General features: G+C 48.4%; 1 protein-coding gene across 1 annotated transcript in view; it reads right to left on the bottom strand.

Moving 5' to 3' along the window:
• Positions 1 to 2,509: 2,509 nt before the first annotated feature.
• The window catches only part of ankrd24 (ankyrin repeat domain 24), an 84,965-nt gene continuing 68,459 nt past the window's right edge, over positions 2,510 to 19,015 (bottom strand). Inside the window, exons 17-20 of the mRNA XM_070860893.1 lie at positions 16,689 to 18,209; positions 11,084 to 11,248; positions 5,497 to 5,562; positions 2,510 to 2,854 (exon numbers count right to left, since the gene is read on the bottom strand). Of these exons, the coding sequence (XP_070716994.1) occupies positions 2,777 to 2,854; positions 5,497 to 5,562; positions 11,084 to 11,248; positions 16,689 to 18,209 (1,830 nt within the window). The 3' untranslated portion in view covers positions 2,510 to 2,776. The remainder of the gene's footprint in view (positions 2,855 to 5,496; positions 5,563 to 11,083; positions 11,249 to 16,688; positions 18,210 to 19,015) is intronic.

The following is a 19,015-nucleotide window of genomic DNA, read 5'->3' as shown; positions in this document are numbered from 1 at the left end:
CATTTGCCGGGCAATATATGGGTAAATCCCGCAATCTTGCCCTTGCAAATGTCCTCGCTCCTGAGATGCGGATCATCTGTTAAGCTCCAGCTTGACAGATCGGAAAAGCCAGTTTTCAGCGCATGTGCATTGTGTGCTGAAAACCGACTTCTCCGATGTCTTCCCGGGTCTGTAGAAACTTCGTACGGAACTGGGGAGGCCGCGATTTCTGGGCCTATAAGACAAGTAGATAAACCAAATGCAGGTCTAGAGGAGATGTATAGCTTGACTTTACGTTTGCTCTCCATGAATCTATGATCTGAATCACACAAGCCAGTAATTGTTTACTTATAGAAACTGTGTACAGTGAGTCAGGAGAATGGAATGTACACAAAGTAATTAACACAAAGTTCCCGAATTTGCCTTTGTTGATAGAACTAATTCCTGTTTTGCAGGAGTTAACTGAGGAACAGGATTCTAAGGTTGTGTAACAGTTCCAGGAACTATTAAAGCCCTTCAAACATGACTAAATTACATCTTTCCTGTGTTTATGAAAAATCGAGGATTTTAGTCCTGGCCGCTCATGTTAAAGGGACACCACTGTTGCAAGAAAGGTGCTTGCTAACCCTTTCTTTGTGTCTTGGAAAAAGACAAAGTGCAATCATTCATGGATTGTTTTTATACATTTGTACTTGGAATGCGGATAGCACCGGCAAGGCAAATGTTGCCACCATCTCCAGTTGCCCTGAGGGCATGGAGAGTCAAGCACATGGCGTGGACGGGAGTCACGTGTACGCCAGACCGGCTTGGGGTTTCAGGTCCCCGTCCTTGAAACACATTCATGAACCAGCTGGGTTGACACTCTGACAACTTTTCACAACATCTTTTCTCTGGTTGACCAGTATCCACTCTGAGCCCACTGACTCCCACAGCTACCTGGACGACACTTCCTCCCACACTGCTTCCCATAAGGACGCCATTCCATTCTCCCAGTTTCTCCGTCCCCATCGCATCTGTTCTGACGATGGCACCTTCCATGCCAGTGCTTCCGACAAGTCTTCCTTTTTCCTCAACTGAGGATTCCTCTCCACAGTGGTTGACCAGGCCCTCGACCGTGTCCGTTTCATTCCCCGCACTCCTGCTCTCAACCCTTCCCCTCTCTCCCAGAACCACGACAGGGTTCCCCTTGTCCTCACCTTTCACCCCCACCAGCCTCCATGTTCAACGGATCATCCTCCGCCATTTCCGCCACCTCCAGCGTGATCCCACCACCAATCACATCTTCCCCTCTCAGCGTTCTGAAGGAACCCTCCCACCACGACACACTGGACCATTCCCTAGTCACCCCCAGCACCCCCTCCCCTTCCCACGGCACCTTCCCGTGCAAGCACAGGAGATGCAACACCTGCCCTTTAATCTCCTCCCTTCCCGCTATCCAGGGTCCCAAACACTCCTTCCAGGTGAAACAGCGATTTACTTGCACTTTCAATTTAGAATACTGTATTCACTGCTCACGATGCGGTCTCCTCTACACTGGGGAGAATGAGCGTGGATTGGGTGACCGCTTTGCAGAACATCTCCGTTCAGTCCGTAAGCATGACCCGAGCTTCTGGTCGCCTGTCACTTTAATTCCCCGCTCCACTCCCACTCTGATCTCTCCGTCCTCGGCCTCTTACACTGTTGCAATTAAGCTCAACATAAGCTGGAGGAACAGCACCTCATCTTTCGTTTAGGCACTTTACAGCCTTCTGCACTCAACATCGAGTTCAACAATTTCAGATATAACCTCGGCCCTGTATTTCCACCCCCAGCCCCCCATGGCAGCTGTTGATGACTCTGCTATCTCCTCGAGACCCACCTTTGATTCTGCACTTGCCCCATTTCCATCTCCTTTTGCTTTGTACCATCATCCCAAGGTTCAATACAAGTGTAACACAACTTCTCTACTTTCCAATTCTATCCCTCTAGAAATGAACCCCAATGCTAGGTTTGCTTTTTTATGGCCTTATTAACTTGCATCACTACTTCTAGTGATTAGTGAATCTGTACCCAGAGAACGCTCTGCTCCTCTTCTCTATTTAAATTGTTATTTTCCAAATAATATGTGACCTTATTATTCATACCAAAACGTGATCCCTCACATTTATCTGTGTTGAAATTCATGTGGCATTTAAATGCAAGTTTATTAATGTCCTGTAACGTGTTGCAATCCTCCTCAGTATTGACTATCCACCCCCATTTCCCCCCCCCGGCCAGGCGACTCTGGGAGTGCTCCCGACCCGGCTCTGTAGCTCGGGAGTTTCCCACACTAACGCCCAGGAGAGGGGTACAACACCTCCCTTAGCGCTGCGCCCCCTGACTCAGGGCCCCGCTGCCCAATGTCACTGACTGAGGCGCAAACTGTTCCCGGGCGCTAACTCTCCCGCCCCGCCTCCATTACCGCCCCAAAAACATCAAAGCCGAAAATGCAGCCCCAGGTGTCTCAAAAAGAGCGACATGGATGTCATTTAAGTATTTCCACTTTATTGTTCGGAATCCATACACTCAGTGCAGGCCTGCAACATTAACTGGCTCATCCACCACAGGTTTCACCTTCACACCGTATCCACTCGACGCAATCCGTGCAACACCACACGGGCTACTTCCCTGCTTCTCTTCAAGTTCCACTGCTTCTTCAACATCTTGAAAGAGGTCAAAAGGGGAAAGAAAAAATGTACTAAATCATTTGAACCTTTGTTGTCGGGGGCGACAATGGCTCATTATCGGTAAAATACTATTGTTGTCACCGTAAAGAGTGTCACATGGCCTGCTCGTGATGTTGGTGCATCTTTAAGATCTGAAGCAAGACATTTTGCACATCTTCATCCATTTGACCCTGCAAGAAGGAACACAACAGATCAGCTCCCTCAACCCGGGACAGGACTCACCTCCGTCCCTCTTGTACACCAAGTTTCAACGTTTTGAGTTGCATTATATGCTGCAAATCAGCAGAGTTATTAATCATGGAGTTGTCTCCCTCTCAGCTCCGGGATTTCCTCTCATTCGCACAACATCAAAACGAAAAGATCTCACGCACAAAAACAAAAGGTTTGGCTCACTCCCGGTAACGTCAGCGTATTACCAAGCCCGTGCCTACTTATTGTGGCCAGTGTTAGCACTCTCGCCTCCGAGTCACGAGGTTGTGGGTTCAAGTCCCACTCTAAAAACTTAAGCACAAAAATTTAGGCTGACACTCCCAGTGCAATGCTGAGGGAGTGCTGCATTGTCGGAGGTGCTGTCTTTCGGATGAGACGCTAAACCGAGGCCCGTCTGCTCTGTCAGGTGGACGTAAAAGATCCCATGGCACTATTTTGTCGAAAAGCAGGGGAGTTACCCAAATGCTCCGGCCAATATTTATCCCTCAACCAACATTAATAAAACGGATTATCTGTTCATTATCACATTGCTGTTTGAGGAGCTTGCTGTGCGCAAATTGGCTGTCGTGTTTCCCACATTACAACAGTGACTACATTTCAAAAGTACTTCATTGGCTGTAAAGTGCTTTGGAACATTTTGAGGTTGTGAAAGGTGTTACATAAATGTAAGTTCTTTTCACCAGTGACAGTGTAAGTGGCTGAGGGAACCCTGACTGTTGCTCCTGGCTCAGTGGCAGCAAAGCCAGGCAGGCCAGTGGTGAGATTGGTGGAGCATGTTGGAGAGATCATCCTCCCCAGCAGGGACAGTTGCCAATCCATTGCTCGATTAAGACTGGGGCAGCACCACAAGAGTTGCTGCTGCTCCTGCCAGACCACCTCTCTATGCCAACGACACAAGGGTTGCTGCAGTTAATTCGGCGTTCTGTGTCGTACAACAGCTACACTCAGATCTGGGCTGGATTCTCGGGATCCTGCGCTCCGTTTATCACCCTGGAGCAGCAGCAATGGCGGGGGTGAGGTGTTGTGGCCGGGCGGTCAGCCTCCAGCTCCCCACGGCGATGCTCGGTTCCGGTTTAGCGGCGGTGCGGAGCAGCACCGCCCGGATGCGCTGCGCCCGGTGTGCAACGCCCCTGGTCGTGACATCGGCGCGAGTTTTAGCTCCGCCCGCCCCGCGGCGCGCTCCGCCTGGGAAATCAGGGCGGTCCAACCATCCCGACAGCAGAGAGGTGAGTGATGGACTCCAAGGTAAATGCGATTGTTTTTTCCTTTAATTTTTTGTTGCGATACGTGTTGTGGTGGCGTGGGCAATGTTTTGGGAATGTTTTTGTGGTATTCCGCCCCCCAGGTGTCTCTGGGAACGCTCCCGGCCCGGCTCTTTAGCTCGGGAGTTTCCCACACTAACGCCCAGGAGAGGTGTACAATGCCTCCCTTAGCGCTGCACCCCCCTGACTCAGGGTCCATCTGCCCAAACTTACCCACTGAGACGCAAACTGTTCCCTGACGCTAACTTTCCCGCCTCGTCGCCAATATCGCCCCAAAAACATCAAAGCTGAAAATCCAGCCCTGTGTGCCAACACCGGTACTGCACATTCTCCGTCCCTTTCGGAGGAATTCCCTGCCACCCCGAAGTCTCCCTTGCATTCAGTTACCAACCCTCCCAGACTGACCTGGAGTCCCTCGGAATCAAAGCTGGACACCCGGGAGAGAAATCATAGGGGCTTTAAATAAAAATTGTGTTCTTCCCATTTTTGTTTGGAACGCTTTCATTAATTCATTATAAAAATAATATAGATGGAAAAGGAGGCAGTTTGATTGGGTGGGACGGTTGGGGGTGGGAGGTCATGTGATGAAACCTCCAGGAATATGCACAACTAGAGCTGGCAACCCTGCCCTTGCCAGCAGAAATACCCAAAATGTTAAGCTGCCTTTTGTTTGCGGATGTGGGCAGACCTACTGCCTATTTCCAGCATTGTCCTCCCGTAAAATCCCCAAACGACAGTATTCCCTGTTCCGTTACTGTCTGCGGCAGCATTGCTGGAGCGCGCGTTAAGCTTCAAGACATCCATCGGCCCTTTGGTACAATTTCTCCAATGTTTGAACCCATCGTCAGAGGGGAGAGAAAACGGGACCGGGAATCTGGCAATGGGCAAAGAACTTTCTTGGTGGCCATCATCTGACCTGTCAGAAAGGCTGGGTCATTGAATAGATTTAAGGTGGAGATAGACAGATTTCTGAACGATAAGGAAGTGAAGGGTTATAGGGAGTGGGCAGGGAAGTGGAGCTGAGGGCAAGATCAGATCAGCCATGATCTCATTGAAACTCGGAGCAGGCTCGAGGGATCAAATGGCCAACTCCTGCTCCTATTTCTTATGTTCAAAGCCTCGGGGTGGGTGGTGGGGGGGGGGGGGGGGGGGTGGCCGTGAGCCGACAAAATAGGTGGAAATGGAGGGTGTGTGCCCTCAAACAGAAGAGTAACTCCTAAGGAAACCAATCTTGCCATTGTAAATGTCACTGGTGCTAATTCTCAAACGACACATCCTCTAGATCCAACTATGGTGAATCAGCCCTGTCAGGGGTCTGATCTCCACATTGTGCGCCTTACCTGAACAGCGTAAAGTAGATGTGATCGGTAAATGGTCACCACGGCTCTATGGTCGCTCTCTGCTTGCTGTCAAGAACAAAAGACCCAGTTTTACTGGAGCATTTCCAAACCATGACATTTTGTGACAAATTGGCCGAGAATTTCCTCAAAGTGAGTTAAGCCATTGCGGCCCTTTTAAAAGAACGTGCACGCCCACTAGTGGTGAGTAGAGACAATTGCACACACGTTTCCTGAGTCTGCTCATTTCTCATTGGTGCAAGTCATTGGTGTAAAATGGGTATAAGCAGCAGAACGACCTGCAAACTCCTGTGTAGCCTTTACCAACACAACTCAGCCTGCAATCTTCAGTAGCAGACGGGGATGTCCAGCTCGGAGACAATCAGCGCTCGGCTCTTTCGCTTCGTGCCGTAATAACTTCACTGCGTGACTTGCCGATAATTTTTATTATATAGGTCACGGCACCGAACCACAGAAGCAGAAAGCAGAGTTTCACTGATTCGGGTCCTCCAAACCCTCCTCGAGGCATTCGAAGGCAAGAGGCAGAGTCCCCTGGGTGTGGGGCCACCCAGAAATGTAACTTGTGCCACCTGGAGGGAGGAGGCACTGGCACCAAACGGCAACTCCTTCACCCCAGCACTGCAGAACAGGACCGGAAAAAGTTCAATGCCCTCAGCAGGGCTGGCAAGGTAACATAAAAGCAAAATACTGCGGATGCTGAAAATCTGAAATAAAAACAGAAAATGCTGGAAATACTCGGCAGGTCAGGCAGCATCTGTGGAGAGAGAAACCGAGTTAATGTTTCAGGTCGGTGATCCTTCGTCAGAACTGGAAAAAGTTAGAGATGCAACAGGTTTTTAAGCAAGTGTCAGGGCGGGGAAAGGGGGGAGGGGAGGGCAGAACAAAAGGGAAGGTCTGTGATGGGGTGGAAGGCAAGAAAGATTAGAGAGATACAAGGGACGATGGTGCGAAGCAAAAGGAGATTGTAATGGGATCAGCAAAGAAACAAAAGATGAGTCTAGTTAGGGGTAAATGGAGATGGTAGAATCACCAACAGTGCCGTGGGAAAAAAATTGAAGTGATTTACTTGTACTTCTTTCAATTTAGTATATTGTATTCGCGGCTCACGCTTTCCCTGCCCCTACACTTAAAAACCTGTTACATCTCTGAAGTGGGGCTTTCAAGCTTTGCTATAATTAAAGGGTTAAGAATAGGTCTCGGGACTCAAAAGAGCTAATAGGCTTTTGTAGTGGTCAGCTTTTTAAGTTGCTGAATGGGCAGAAGAGATAACGCTAAGAATAATATGTGGGAATGATCAATTGTTGCGAGCTGTGTTGTGAGCACAATTACAAATAGCCAAAGTGTTGGACCACAGGAGGCCCAGGGAGGCAGATAAACAGGGCAAGGGGTCAGAGGTCACACATTGGAGAAACCCTGGCACGAAACATAGGCCAATGATTGTGTGACACGAAAGGGAATTAGTCAATCATTAACTGTGCACGTGGGCTTTGGGCCAATTAAACGGCGTAAAGGGACCATGCACGAGGCTGGATATGCATGATTAAGTGTATAAAAGATTGCTTGTAACTTTATATTGGTTGAGAAGCCTGGCTACAGACAGAGAGCAGGCGGTCTCCCCACCGATGTGAATAAAGACTGCTTGAATCTTCGAACACAGACCTGGTGTTGAGTGTGTATTTTAAATACTCCACTACAATCTCTAACTTTTCCCAGTTCTGACGAAGAATCACCAAGCTGAAACATTAACTCGGTTTCTCTCGCCACAGATGCTGCCTGACCCGCTGAGTATTTCCAGCATTTTCTGTTTTTATTTTGGAAAGGTAACATGCTGGACACTCTCTTGCCCGCCCTCAGAACCAGAATACGCCTCACCCGCTTAAAGCAACACATGCACAACCGAGCCCTCATACTGCACTCTGATCGAGGAGGCCTCTAACTTGGCATCTTGCTCTATGGCTACCCAGCTCCCTAAAAACGCTTACTTACATCTACAATCCTAAAACTCCTTCTTCCACTTGAACACCACCACCCTCCCCTCCGCCCTCCGCACCCCCACCCGCCGAGAATAAAATGCCCCCACATCTCTCATCCCCTCTCCCTTGCCCCCTGGCACACACTGCACAACTGATAGCCTTATATCTAATTCTGGGACACAACACATTCGGAAGGATGTCGCGGCCTTGGAGAGGGTGCAGAATAAATTTACCCAAATGGTACCAGGGATGCGGGGCTTCAGTTGTGCGAAGAGACTGGAGAAGCTGGATTGAATGAATTCCTTTCTTTAATAATTAGTCACTGGTGTCAGGGTGATTGGTTTATAGCGACTGAATAAATCAGATTTAGAGAATTCCAGGATCTTTACCGTTGTTTTTGTGAGATTGTGTCCACAAGTGTGCCCAGCAGACACGTGGGCCTGGTGCTTATTGCCGTGAGTGAGTGGTCAAACTATGGGACAATCTCACGAGGAGAGATGGTGGAAGCAGATACTGTCGGTTGATTCAAATGTAATTTAGATCATCTTCTTTCGGAAAGTAACATTTTGTGATAAGGCACACGAGTAATTTGAGACACGACGTGTGGTAAGCGAAGTATGTTTGGGAGGGACAGGTGACGTTGGACCTGTGGTTCCCAAAGGCCGCCACCACTGGGGATTCCCTCGCCTCATGTTTGGGTCTGATGGAGATTGATTGCTACGCTTAGTCAACAAAATTTAGAGTCAGGCCATTCAGGACTGAAATCAGAAAGCACTTCTTCACACAAAGGAAACATTTGCAAGCCTGAGATCGGTAGATTTTCGTTGGGTAAGGGCTTCACGTGGTATGGAGCACCGGTGGGTAAATAGGGTTGAGGTGCAGATCAGCCATGATCTAACTGAATGGTGGAACAATCTCGTCTGGCTGAATGACCTCTTCTTGTTCATAAGAAGATAAGAAATAGGAGCAGGAGTAGGCCATTTGGCCCATCGAGCCTGCTCCACCATTTAATACGATCATGGCTGATCCGATCATGGACTCAGGTCCACTTCCCCGCCCGCTCCCCTTAACCCCTTATTCCCTTATCGGTTAAGAAACTGTCTATCTCTGTCTTAAATTTATTCTATGTCCCAGCTTCCACAGCTCTCTGAGGCAACGAATTCCACAGATTTACAACCCTCTGAGAGAAGAAGTTCCTCCTCATCTCAGCTTTAAATGGGCGGCCCCTTATTCTAAGATCATGCCCCCTAGTTCTAGTCTCCTCTATCAGTGGAAACATCCTCTCTGCATCCACCTTGTCAAGCCCCCTCATAATCTTATATGTTTGGATAAGATCTTATTCTTCTGAATTCCAATAAGTAGAGGCCCAACCTACTCAACCTTTCCTCATAAGTCAACCCCCTCATCCCCGGAATCAACCTGGTGAACCTTCTCTGAACTGCCTCCAAAGCAAGTATATCCTTTCTTAAATATGGAAACCAAAACTGTACTCAGTATTCCATTCTGACGGGATTGGACAGGTTAGATGCAGGAAGAATGTTCCCGATGTTGGGGAAGTCCAGAACCAGGGGACATAGTCTAAGGATAAGGGGTAAGCCATTTAGGACCGAGATGAGGAGGAACTTCTTCACTCAGAGGGTTGTTAGCCTGTGGAATTCCCTATCGCAGAGAGTTGTTGATGTCAGTTCATTGGATATATTCAAGAGGGAGTTAGATATGGCCCTGATGGCTAAAGGGATCAAGGAGCATGGAGAGAAATCAGGAAAGGGGTACTGAGGTGAATGATCAACCATGATCTTATTGAATGGTGGTGCAGGCTCGAAGGGCCGAATGGTCTACTCCTGCACCTATTTTCTATGTTTCTATATTTCTATGTGTGGCCTCACCAATACCCTGTATAACTGTAACAAGACTTCCCGGCTTTTATACTCCATCCCCTATGCAATAAAGGCCAAGATTCCATTGGCCTTCCTGATCACTTGCTGTACCTGCATACTAACCTTTTGTGTTTCATGCACCAGGACCCCCAGGTCCTGCTGTACTGCAGCACTTTGCAATTTTTCTCTATTTAAATAATAACTTGTTCTTTGATTTTTTTCTGCCAAAGTGCATAACCTCACACTTTCCAACATTATACTCCATCTGCCAAATTTTTGCCCACTCACTTAGCCTGTCTATGTCCTTTTGCAGGTTTTTTGTGTCCTCCTCACACTTTGCTTTTCCTCCCATCTTTGTATTGTCAGCAAACTTGGCTACGTTACACGATATAGTTGGGTTCCCAGCACTGATCCCTGCGGCACCCCACTAGTTACTGATTGCCAACCCGAGAATGAACCATTTATCCCAACTCTCTGTTTTCTGTTAGTTAGCCAATCTTCTATCCATGCTAATATATTACCTCCGACCCTGTGAACTTTTATCTTGTGCAGTAATCTTTTATGTACCTTGTCAAATGCCTTTTGGAAGTCCAAATACACCACATCCACTGGTTCCCTTTTATCCACCCTATTTGTTACATCCTCAAAGAATTCCAGCAAATTTGTCAAACATGACTTCCCCTTCATAAATCCATGCTGACTCTGCCTGACTGAATTTTGCTTTTGCAAATGTCCTGCTACTGCTTCTTTAATGATGGACTCCAACATTTTCCCAACGACAGATGTTAGGCTAACTGGTCTATAGTTTCCTGCTTTTAGTCTGCCTCCTTTTTTAAATAGGGGCGTTACATTTGTAGTTTTCCAGTCTGCTGGGACTTCCCCAGAATCCAGGGAATTTTGGTAAATTACAACCAATGCATCCACAATCCCTGCCGCTACTTCTCTTGAGACCCTAGGATGCAAGCCATCAGGTCCAGGGGATTTATCTGCCTTTAGTCCCATTATCTTCCTACATCAACAACTCCATTATCGTATCATGAGACAACCAACGTGGTAGAAGAATAACTCGATGAACCGTGGTCTTTTCTCCATCTAACAATTGCTGTGCTTATTATCCTCAGTGTCAGCTGTGGCTCAGTGGGCAGCACTCTCGCCTCTGAGTCAGAAGGTTGTGGGTTTAAGTCCCACTACAGGGACTTAAGCACGTAAATCTAGGTTGATACTCCCAGTGTAGTGCTGAGGGAGTGTTGCAGTGTTGGAGGTGCCGTCTTTCAGATGAGACGTTAAACCGAGGCCCCGTCTGTTCTTTTAGGTGGACGAAAAGGATCCCATGCCGGTTTTCCAATCTGCTGGGACCTCCCCAGAATCCAGGGAATTTTGGTAAATTTCAACCAATGCATCCACTATCCCTGCCGTTACTTGTCTTAAGACTATTTCAAAGAAGAGCGAGGGAGTTATCCCCGGTGTCCTGGCCAATATTTATCCCTCAATCAACATAACAAAAAACAGATTAGCTGGTCATTGTCACATTGCTGCTTGTGGGAGCTTGCTGTGCGCAAATTGGCTGACGCATTTCCCACATTACAACAGTGACTACACTTCAAAAAGTACTTCATTGTCTGTAAAGCGCTTTGAGACGTCCGGTGGTTGTGAAAGGAGCTATATAAATGAAAGTCTTTCTTTTTACCCAGCCCCGCTGCGGCAGAATGTCCTACTTACTGCCAGCTGCTGCTGCAGCAATCTGATCTCCCTCTGCGTGGATTCCGCGAGCTGTTGCTTGGGCTGGGGGGCTGGTTTGGGAGGTAGTGCTGCAGCACTGGAGCGCTCCGACAGACTGTTCAAAGCCTCCTTCAGTTTAAACACCTCTTTGGAAAGTTCGGTTATCTACAAAAACAAAGAGAATTGCAAGAGGAAACCAATAGTATTGTGGACACAATCAGAAGATACTAACCTGGAGAGCTGGGACTCTCTGCGATAACCCTGACTGCCCCCTCACACGCCCCTCGATCTCGCTGGGGGGGGGGAGGGGCGGGGGGAAGTTGATGGGGGTCAAAAGGCGATTGACATGCACACTTGAATGTAACTATCCAGAAGGAAACAATTGCTAATGCAGCAATCCATTGACTGATCGCTCAGCAGCGGGTTATTGAGAGTATTTCATCATCGCTAATGGTCTTGCATTTAAAATGTGCTCAGAAATTAAGGCCAGGTAATTGGGTATTGCCCCGCTTGGGTGGGTGGGTGGTGACACTCGGGAGGGGCAGAAGTCTCGCCCCCTCGTGATAATTTCGGGTTACGGCCCCTGGAGGGAAATGGAGCGCTAATCAAGCGCCCAACGCTGCACTTCCCTCCTGGGGCAGTAACTGGGCCGTGCAGCGCTGCCGTGTCCGAGGGGCCTCGTCCCTCAATTAACGGGAAGGGCCCAAGCTGCATACTCTGCTAAAGAACGACCCACCTACCTGGACCACCGGGGAGCGGGGGTGCCGTGTGATCAGCCCAGCACTCGAGCAGAGGGCCGAGCTGAGCGATCACGGCACCGACCCCGCGACCAAAGTGTGACCGGAGCGGCAACAAATACGACACCATTTGTCTCACAGCAGCCAGCCACCTCCCCTTTAACTTTGGCCCCGGTAGCGCGTCCCCTAAAGCTGCCGCCGTCATCGCCTGGCGCAGCCTCAGGGGGCGATGCCCGAGTTAGGGGCCGGGCACTAACGGGGCGATGTGCGCGGTGATGAGGTCATGACCTCCGGGCGCAGGACATTGGGGCGTAATGCTGTAACGCTAAACTGCCGCCGAATTTAGCGGGAGTCGTTAACGCCGCCGTGCCCGCTCGCAAAGTCATTATTGCGGCGCTAACAGGAGGTGCAAATGCACCCAATTTCTCCCCCTAAGTCTGTCTATACTCCTTCTGTCCCAGTTCGCCATTCACAGAATAATGCAAGTAAACCAGCGCTGAAATGTGTCCGTTTGGGAATTTCCTGTGCATTTTGTACATCCAACTAGAGGGGCAGTTGCAATGAGCTGAATGTAAAGGCACTAGCCCGCTGTGGTTAAGAGCTTTCCCCAGTTGGATACAGGTGCCGTCTTTCAGATGGGACGTTAAACCGAGGCCCTGTCTGCTCTCTCAGGTGGATGTAAAAGATCCCATAGCACTATTTTGAAGAAGAGCAGGGGAGTTATCCCCGGTGCCCTGGCCAATATTTATCCCTCAATCAACATAACAAAAACAGTCATTATCACATTGCTGTTTGTGGGAGCTTGCTGTGCGCAAATTGGCTGCCGCATTTCCCACATTACAACAGTGACTACACTCCAAAAGTACTTCATTGGCTGTGAAGCACTTTGAGATATCCGGTGGGCGTGAAAGGTGCTATATAAATGCAAGTCTTTCTTTCTTTTCCTCTGATTTTACCCTATAAATTGATAGTTGTTGTGTTTCAGGATGTTTGACAATTTTGCTGCAGAGGCACTGGGCGTGCTTTATACTGACTTCTTGCTATTAAGTTAAAATTGAATTCACAAAGGATTAAACAGCCACAGGAAGCCGGTACTGGGGATAGATGGGGGAAAGACGTACATTAAAGTCAGATGGGCGGGCCCGTGGAACGTGGAGTATCTTCACAGGAGGCAATGGGAGAGCCATTGTGTTAAGGTGACCCTGTTCATTTTGAAAGCAGCATGGGGTTAATTGCCAGGTGGCGCCACCCAGAGGTAAGATTGTGAGATGACATGGAGTCCACAATATTACTGTAAAATGGACAAGGGGACATCAATTCAAACTCGTAAAAGGTGACTTTGGGATTGATATCAGGAGGAGGTTGTTCTTCACACAGAGAGAATCAAAACCTGGAATGGATTCCTGAGCGGAGTGGGGGAACAAAACACACACTGCGATCATTTAAGGAAGAATTGGACACAGCAGTTGTGTGCGTGGGGTGGTTTGGGGTTGGATTGGATACAGCAATTGTGTGTGTGGGGTAGTTTGGGGTTGTTCTGGGTGGATGCATTACGATGGGCCAAATGGCCATCCTCAGCCCTAATTATTTTGTGAGCTTGTTAGCTGGAACCTGGGAGAACTTCAAATAGTGCTGTGGGATCTTTAACATCCATCTGAACAGACAAAGCAGACTTCAGTTTAACATCTCATCTAAAAGATGACATCTCCGACAGTACATCACTCCCTGAGTATCAGACTAGATCATGGGCTCAAGTCAGGAGCAAAGCTTGAACCCACAACCTTCTGACTCAGAGGTGAATTTAGACTTCAGTATAGGGGGTATGATTAAGAAGTTTGCAGATGATACTAAAATCGGCTGTGTAGTTGATAATGAAGAAGAAAGCTGCGGACTGCAGGAGGATATCAATCAACTGGTCAGGTGGCAGAATAGTGACAAATGGAATTCAATTCGGAGAAGTGTGAGGTAATGCATTTGGGGAGGGCTAACAAGGAAATGGAATACACATTAAATGGTAGGACACTGAGAAGTGTAGAGGAACAAAGGGACCTTGGAGTGCAGGTCCACAGATCCCTGAAGGTAGCAGGCCAGGTAGATAAGGTGGTTAAGAAGGCATACGGAATGCTTGCCTTTATTAGCCGAGGCATAGAATACAAGAGCAGGGAGGTTATGCTTGAACTGTATAAAACACTAGTTAGGCCACAGCTGGAGTACTGCGTGCAGTTCTGGTCACCGCATTACAGGAAAGATGTGATTGTACTAGAGAGGGTACAGAGGAGATTTACGAGGATGTTGCCGGGACTGAAGAATTTTAGCTAGGAAGGAGGATTGGATAGGCTGGGTTTGTTTTCTTTGGAACAGAGGAGGCTGAGGGGAGACCTTATTGAGGTGTATGAAATTATGAGGGGCCTGGATAGAGTGGATAGGAAGGACCTATTTCCCTTAGAAGAGGGGTCAACAACCAGGGGGCAAAGATTTAAAGTAATTGGTAGGAGGTTTAGAGGGGATTTGAGGGGAAATTTTGATGGGGGTCTGGAACTCACTGCCTGAAAGGGTGGTAGAGGCAGAAACCCTCACCACATTTAAAAAGTACTTGGATGTGCACCTGAAGTGCCGTAACCTGCAGGGTTACGGACCTAGAGCTGGAAAGTGGGATTAGGCTGGATAACCTCTTGTTGACCGGCGTGGACACGATGGGCCGAACGACCTCCTACCACGCTGTAAATTTCTATGGGGTCGAAATTGATCAAAGGCAAGATCCGCCCATTTACCGTTAAGATCCTGACGATACGCTGGGCGGAACTTTGGTCAAAAAAGGAGAAAAAAAGCGTCCGGCGGCAAAAATGGGCATGACATGCCGATTCTGGGCGGCAAATACAATCCTGGAGAAAGTTACGGCGAGACTGAAGTCGGGCCCAGGGAGGGGGGAACGCACTCAAAAAAAATGATCAAAAAATTAAAAACAAAAAAAATCACAAAACCTTCAGAGGACCCTTTCACACAAAATCGCTGCAAAAGAAGTAAAAAAAAAAATCTCACTTACCTTTTCTTGCAGGTCTTCATACTTACCATCCGGGTAAGACCTGCTCCCACATGCCGGTCTTTTCTCCTGCAGGGGCGGAGGACCGCTCGGATGAATCTCGGGCGGGAGGACTTTTTTCCGCGTTGCACGCCATCGCACACCAGCGGTCCTTCCAAACCACCGGCGTGAGAGAAGGTTGATTCCGGAGATGAGTGGGTTGACTTGTGAGGAAAGGTAGAGTAGGTTGGGCCTCTACTCATTGGAATTCAGAAGAATGAGAGGCGATCTTATCGAAACGTATAAGATTGTGAGGGGGCTTGACAAGGTGGATGCAGAGAGGATGTTTCCACTGATGGGGGAGACTAGAACTAGAGGGCACAATCTTAGAATAAGGGGCTGTCCATTTAAAACTGAGATGAGGAGAAATTTCTTCTCTCAGAGGGTTGTAAATCTGTGGAATTCGCTGCCTCAGAGAGCTGTGGAGGCTGGGTCATTGAATAAATTTATGACAGAAATAGACAGTATCTTAAATGATAAGGGGCTAAGGGGTTATGGGGAGCGGGCAGGGAAGTGGAGCTGAGTCCATGATCGGATCAGCCATGATCTTATTAAATGGTGGAGCAGGCTCGAGGGGCTGTATGGCCTACTCCTGCTCCTATTTCTTATGTTCTTAGGAGAGCTTCACCAATCTCCCACGGAGGGGAGAGCGCTGAAAAAACTCCATCAATTCCGGCCCCAATGACTCTGATTCTATGAGAGTGTTACCACTAAGCCAAACTGGCACAAATAATAGTTCGATGAACAATTATTATAAATACCTTGAGTACAACAACAAATCCACTTTGCTGCTTCATATAGGAAATGATGTGAGAGCACTTTACAATGGAGGGTATCGCGTACCGCACAGGAGATGGGAAACATTAATGGATGGGCAGAAACACAATCAAGGAGTTAGGTTTTTAGGAGACTTTTGAAGGAAGGGAGAGTGTGAGTGAGGCAAAGTGGCTTGGGGCAAGGGTCCCAAATCGCAGGTTATAGTGTAGCCCCCCAATGGTAGGGCAGAGAAACTCTGTATAGCTTTGAGGTTTACTGGTATCATCACATAATCAATGTGGTGGGCTCATGATTGGGTGGGTTGCACGTAGTCGGTGGAAGGAATGATTTTTATCAGCTAAGAGGCCTGCATCATTCCATGTTTCGTATCGTTAATGGATGAAACGGAAGCAAATTGGCAATTAAATTTCAGAATGTACAGCAAAAACACTCGAGTGATCAGACAGACACGTGAGTGTAATACAGAGCTCCCCTAGTGAACCACTGTGGTAATGAACTGCTGATGTAAAGACAATAAAAGCATCATGTGACAAGAACATAAGAAATAGGAGCAGGAGTAGGCCATACAGCCCCTCGAGCCTGCTCCGCCATTTAATATGATCATGGCTGATCCGATCATGGACTCAGCTCCACTTCCCTGCCCGCTCCCCATAACTCCTTATTCCCTTATCGGTTAAGAAACTGTCTTAAATTTATTCAATGTCCCGGCTTCCACAGCTCTCTGAGGCAGCGAATTCCACAGATTTACAACCCTCTGAAAGAAGAAATTTCTCCTCATCTCAGTTTTAAATGGGCGGTTCCTTATTCTAAGATCATGCCCCCTAGTTCTAGTCTCCCCCATCAGTGGAAACATCCTCTCTGCATCCACCCTGTCATCGGCAAGGTCACATGACAAGTTCCTGGCCATCTTGTGCACCTGTGTGTTTGTGATGTGGCAAAGAATATATCCCGGTGAGATCACACTGATGCCACAGCACTGCAGACTTGAAGGATTGTGAAGTCTTTTCGATACCTTCTTATCCTTTTCCTTGACAAGATCAGCGGAGTGCTCGATGTGTTGGTGCAGTTCAATGATCCTCTTTGACTCTGACTTGAGCTCGCTGAGCTGCTTCTGCACCGCGACCACCTGGTCCTCTGCAGCGTGTTTTTCGCTCTTCATGAAGAGCGCCTCCCTCTGCACCTGGAACACCTCTGTGCAGGTCCTCTCGTGTTTCTTGGTCAGATCGTTCAGTTTAATTATCAGAGAGTTTACCTCGGCCTTGAGCGAGGCGCTGATCTTCTCGTGCTCGGCTTTGTGAATGCTTTGCCCCTTGGTTGCCTCCAGCTCCTCCTGTCGCTGGCAAAGCTCTTTCTCCTTCAAGGACAACTGACCCTTCAGGCTGTTGGCCACCCCTTCCGTATCCTGAAGGGCTTTCTCGAGCGCTTCCTTCACTTTCACGTGCTCCGTGCGAGATATGGAAGTGGTGCGCTGGTGCTCGACCTCCGTCTGTAGCCTTGTGAGTTGCTGTTGAATTGTGTTGTGCTTGGCTTTTAAATCAGAGAGCTGTTTGTTAGCCTCACTGAGGGATTTGCCCAAATTGTCCTTCACCTTCTCGTGCTCCTCCTTTGCGACGTACGTGGCCTGCACCGACCCCAGTTCCGCAACTTTCTTTTCATATTGTGTTTGGAGCTCTTGGCAGTGTTGCTGCAATTCTTGGTGGGCTGCCCTCAGCTCTTCCACCTGCTCCTGGTCTGCATTGGAGGCCTCCATTTCACCCACAGTGGCTTCTCCACAATGCCTTCTCTTCAGGTCTTGCAGCTCATCTGCCACCTCGTTGTATTTTTCCGTTAGCACGGAACTCTCTTTCGCAATCTCCTCCAGTGAAATATTCAGTGACGTTCTCATCTCGTCGTGCTCTTCCGCCGAGACACTGCTCGCCAGAGTCTTCTCCAGTTCATCCACCTTTTCCTCCAATGACTTCACCTTCTTCTCCTCTTGTGTTTTGGCTTTAAGCGCTCGGAGAAGTTCCAGCCTGACACTGTCCCGCTCATGGTCAGGGGCTGTTTCTACCGTCTCGGTGTTTCTGGCAGTATCATGTTCTTCCGTTGATAGGATTCCCAGTTGTATCTGCTCTTCGAGTTTTCGAACCTCAGTCATTGCTGCCTCGTATTTGTCTTGGCTTTCCTGCAATGTTTTTACGAGTTCCTCTACGTCTTGCCTTTCAGATGCTGCCTTGTCTTCCACCTCGAATTCCACCCCCATGGGCAGAACGTCTGCCTTCGAGTCTGTCTTGGCCTTGAGCTCCAGAGCCTCCTGCAGGCGTTGAACCTCTTGCTCAAGTTCCACCTTTCGTTGCTGGTAAGTTTCCATTGAGACCAGCTTGTCAGAGGTTGCTGGGTTAACCCGCTCCGTGATTGTAGCCTGGGTCTGCTCATGCTCCTCCTTCAGCTTCTCAAACTCTGCTTGTAAGGAGTCGTAGAGAAAAACTGGAATAAAATCCTGGCTTCCGGACGATTCCCCTTCATTTGCTCCCTTCTGCAAATATTCCAATTCCTGAAAAAAAATGCAAGAGTGATAAAGTTGAAGGTCCTAAATACCGATTACAGGCGTGACGTCCGGATTCCGGAAACCTCAGGACCGAGGCCGTTCCGGGTATTTCCAGATTTCGGAACGTGGGCCGAGGTAGGTAGGTAGGGTAGTGTGTGTGGTGTGGGGGTCGGCCCAGCCCGGCCCAGTGTCCAGATTCCGGAACTCCGGATTTTGAATGTTGCACCTGTAGTAACTTGCTCTGTAATGGGTCACGCATTGTCCATGTGTTAGTTATCTTGGCTTCGTATCACTTATACCACCCAGGTACGGTCAGGAATGTCCCAATGCTGCAACTACATTGCAAGTCTATCTTTGAATGACCCAAACCTACCGAGCTGCTCTTTTGCACAGCTTGAATATTCCTTCCTGCACGTTCCTATCTTCTCACTGCCATTCCAATCTCATGTTTAAGACAGGCCAACCCAACAAGCTAGTATACAGCTGACCAGCCTCAGTATAGCGCTGGTCACACGTGAATGTACATTTTCCCATCGGCATTACTAGCCTCTTTAAAATAAATGGGTTCCTGTTTTATTTTAATTCATTCTTAGGATGTGGGTATCACTGGCATTTATTGCCCTCTGTTCCTAGCAGTTCAGTACAACCGAGCATCTCGCTGGGTCACATCAGAGAGCAGTGAACAGACATTATCATCAAAGGCAGTTCCTCGGAATCGAGGAAGACTTGCTTCCACTCTAAAAGTGAGTCCTTAGGTGGCTGAACAGTCCAATACGAGAACCACAATCCCTGCCACAGGTGGGACAGATAGA

The sequence above is a fragment of the Pristiophorus japonicus genome, chromosome 18 (genome assembly GCF_044704955.1).
Source record: "Pristiophorus japonicus isolate sPriJap1 chromosome 18, sPriJap1.hap1, whole genome shotgun sequence".
Classification (NCBI taxonomy): Eukaryota; Metazoa; Chordata; class Chondrichthyes; family Pristiophoridae; genus Pristiophorus; species Pristiophorus japonicus.
This window is presented reverse-complemented; position numbering and strand designations above follow the sequence as displayed.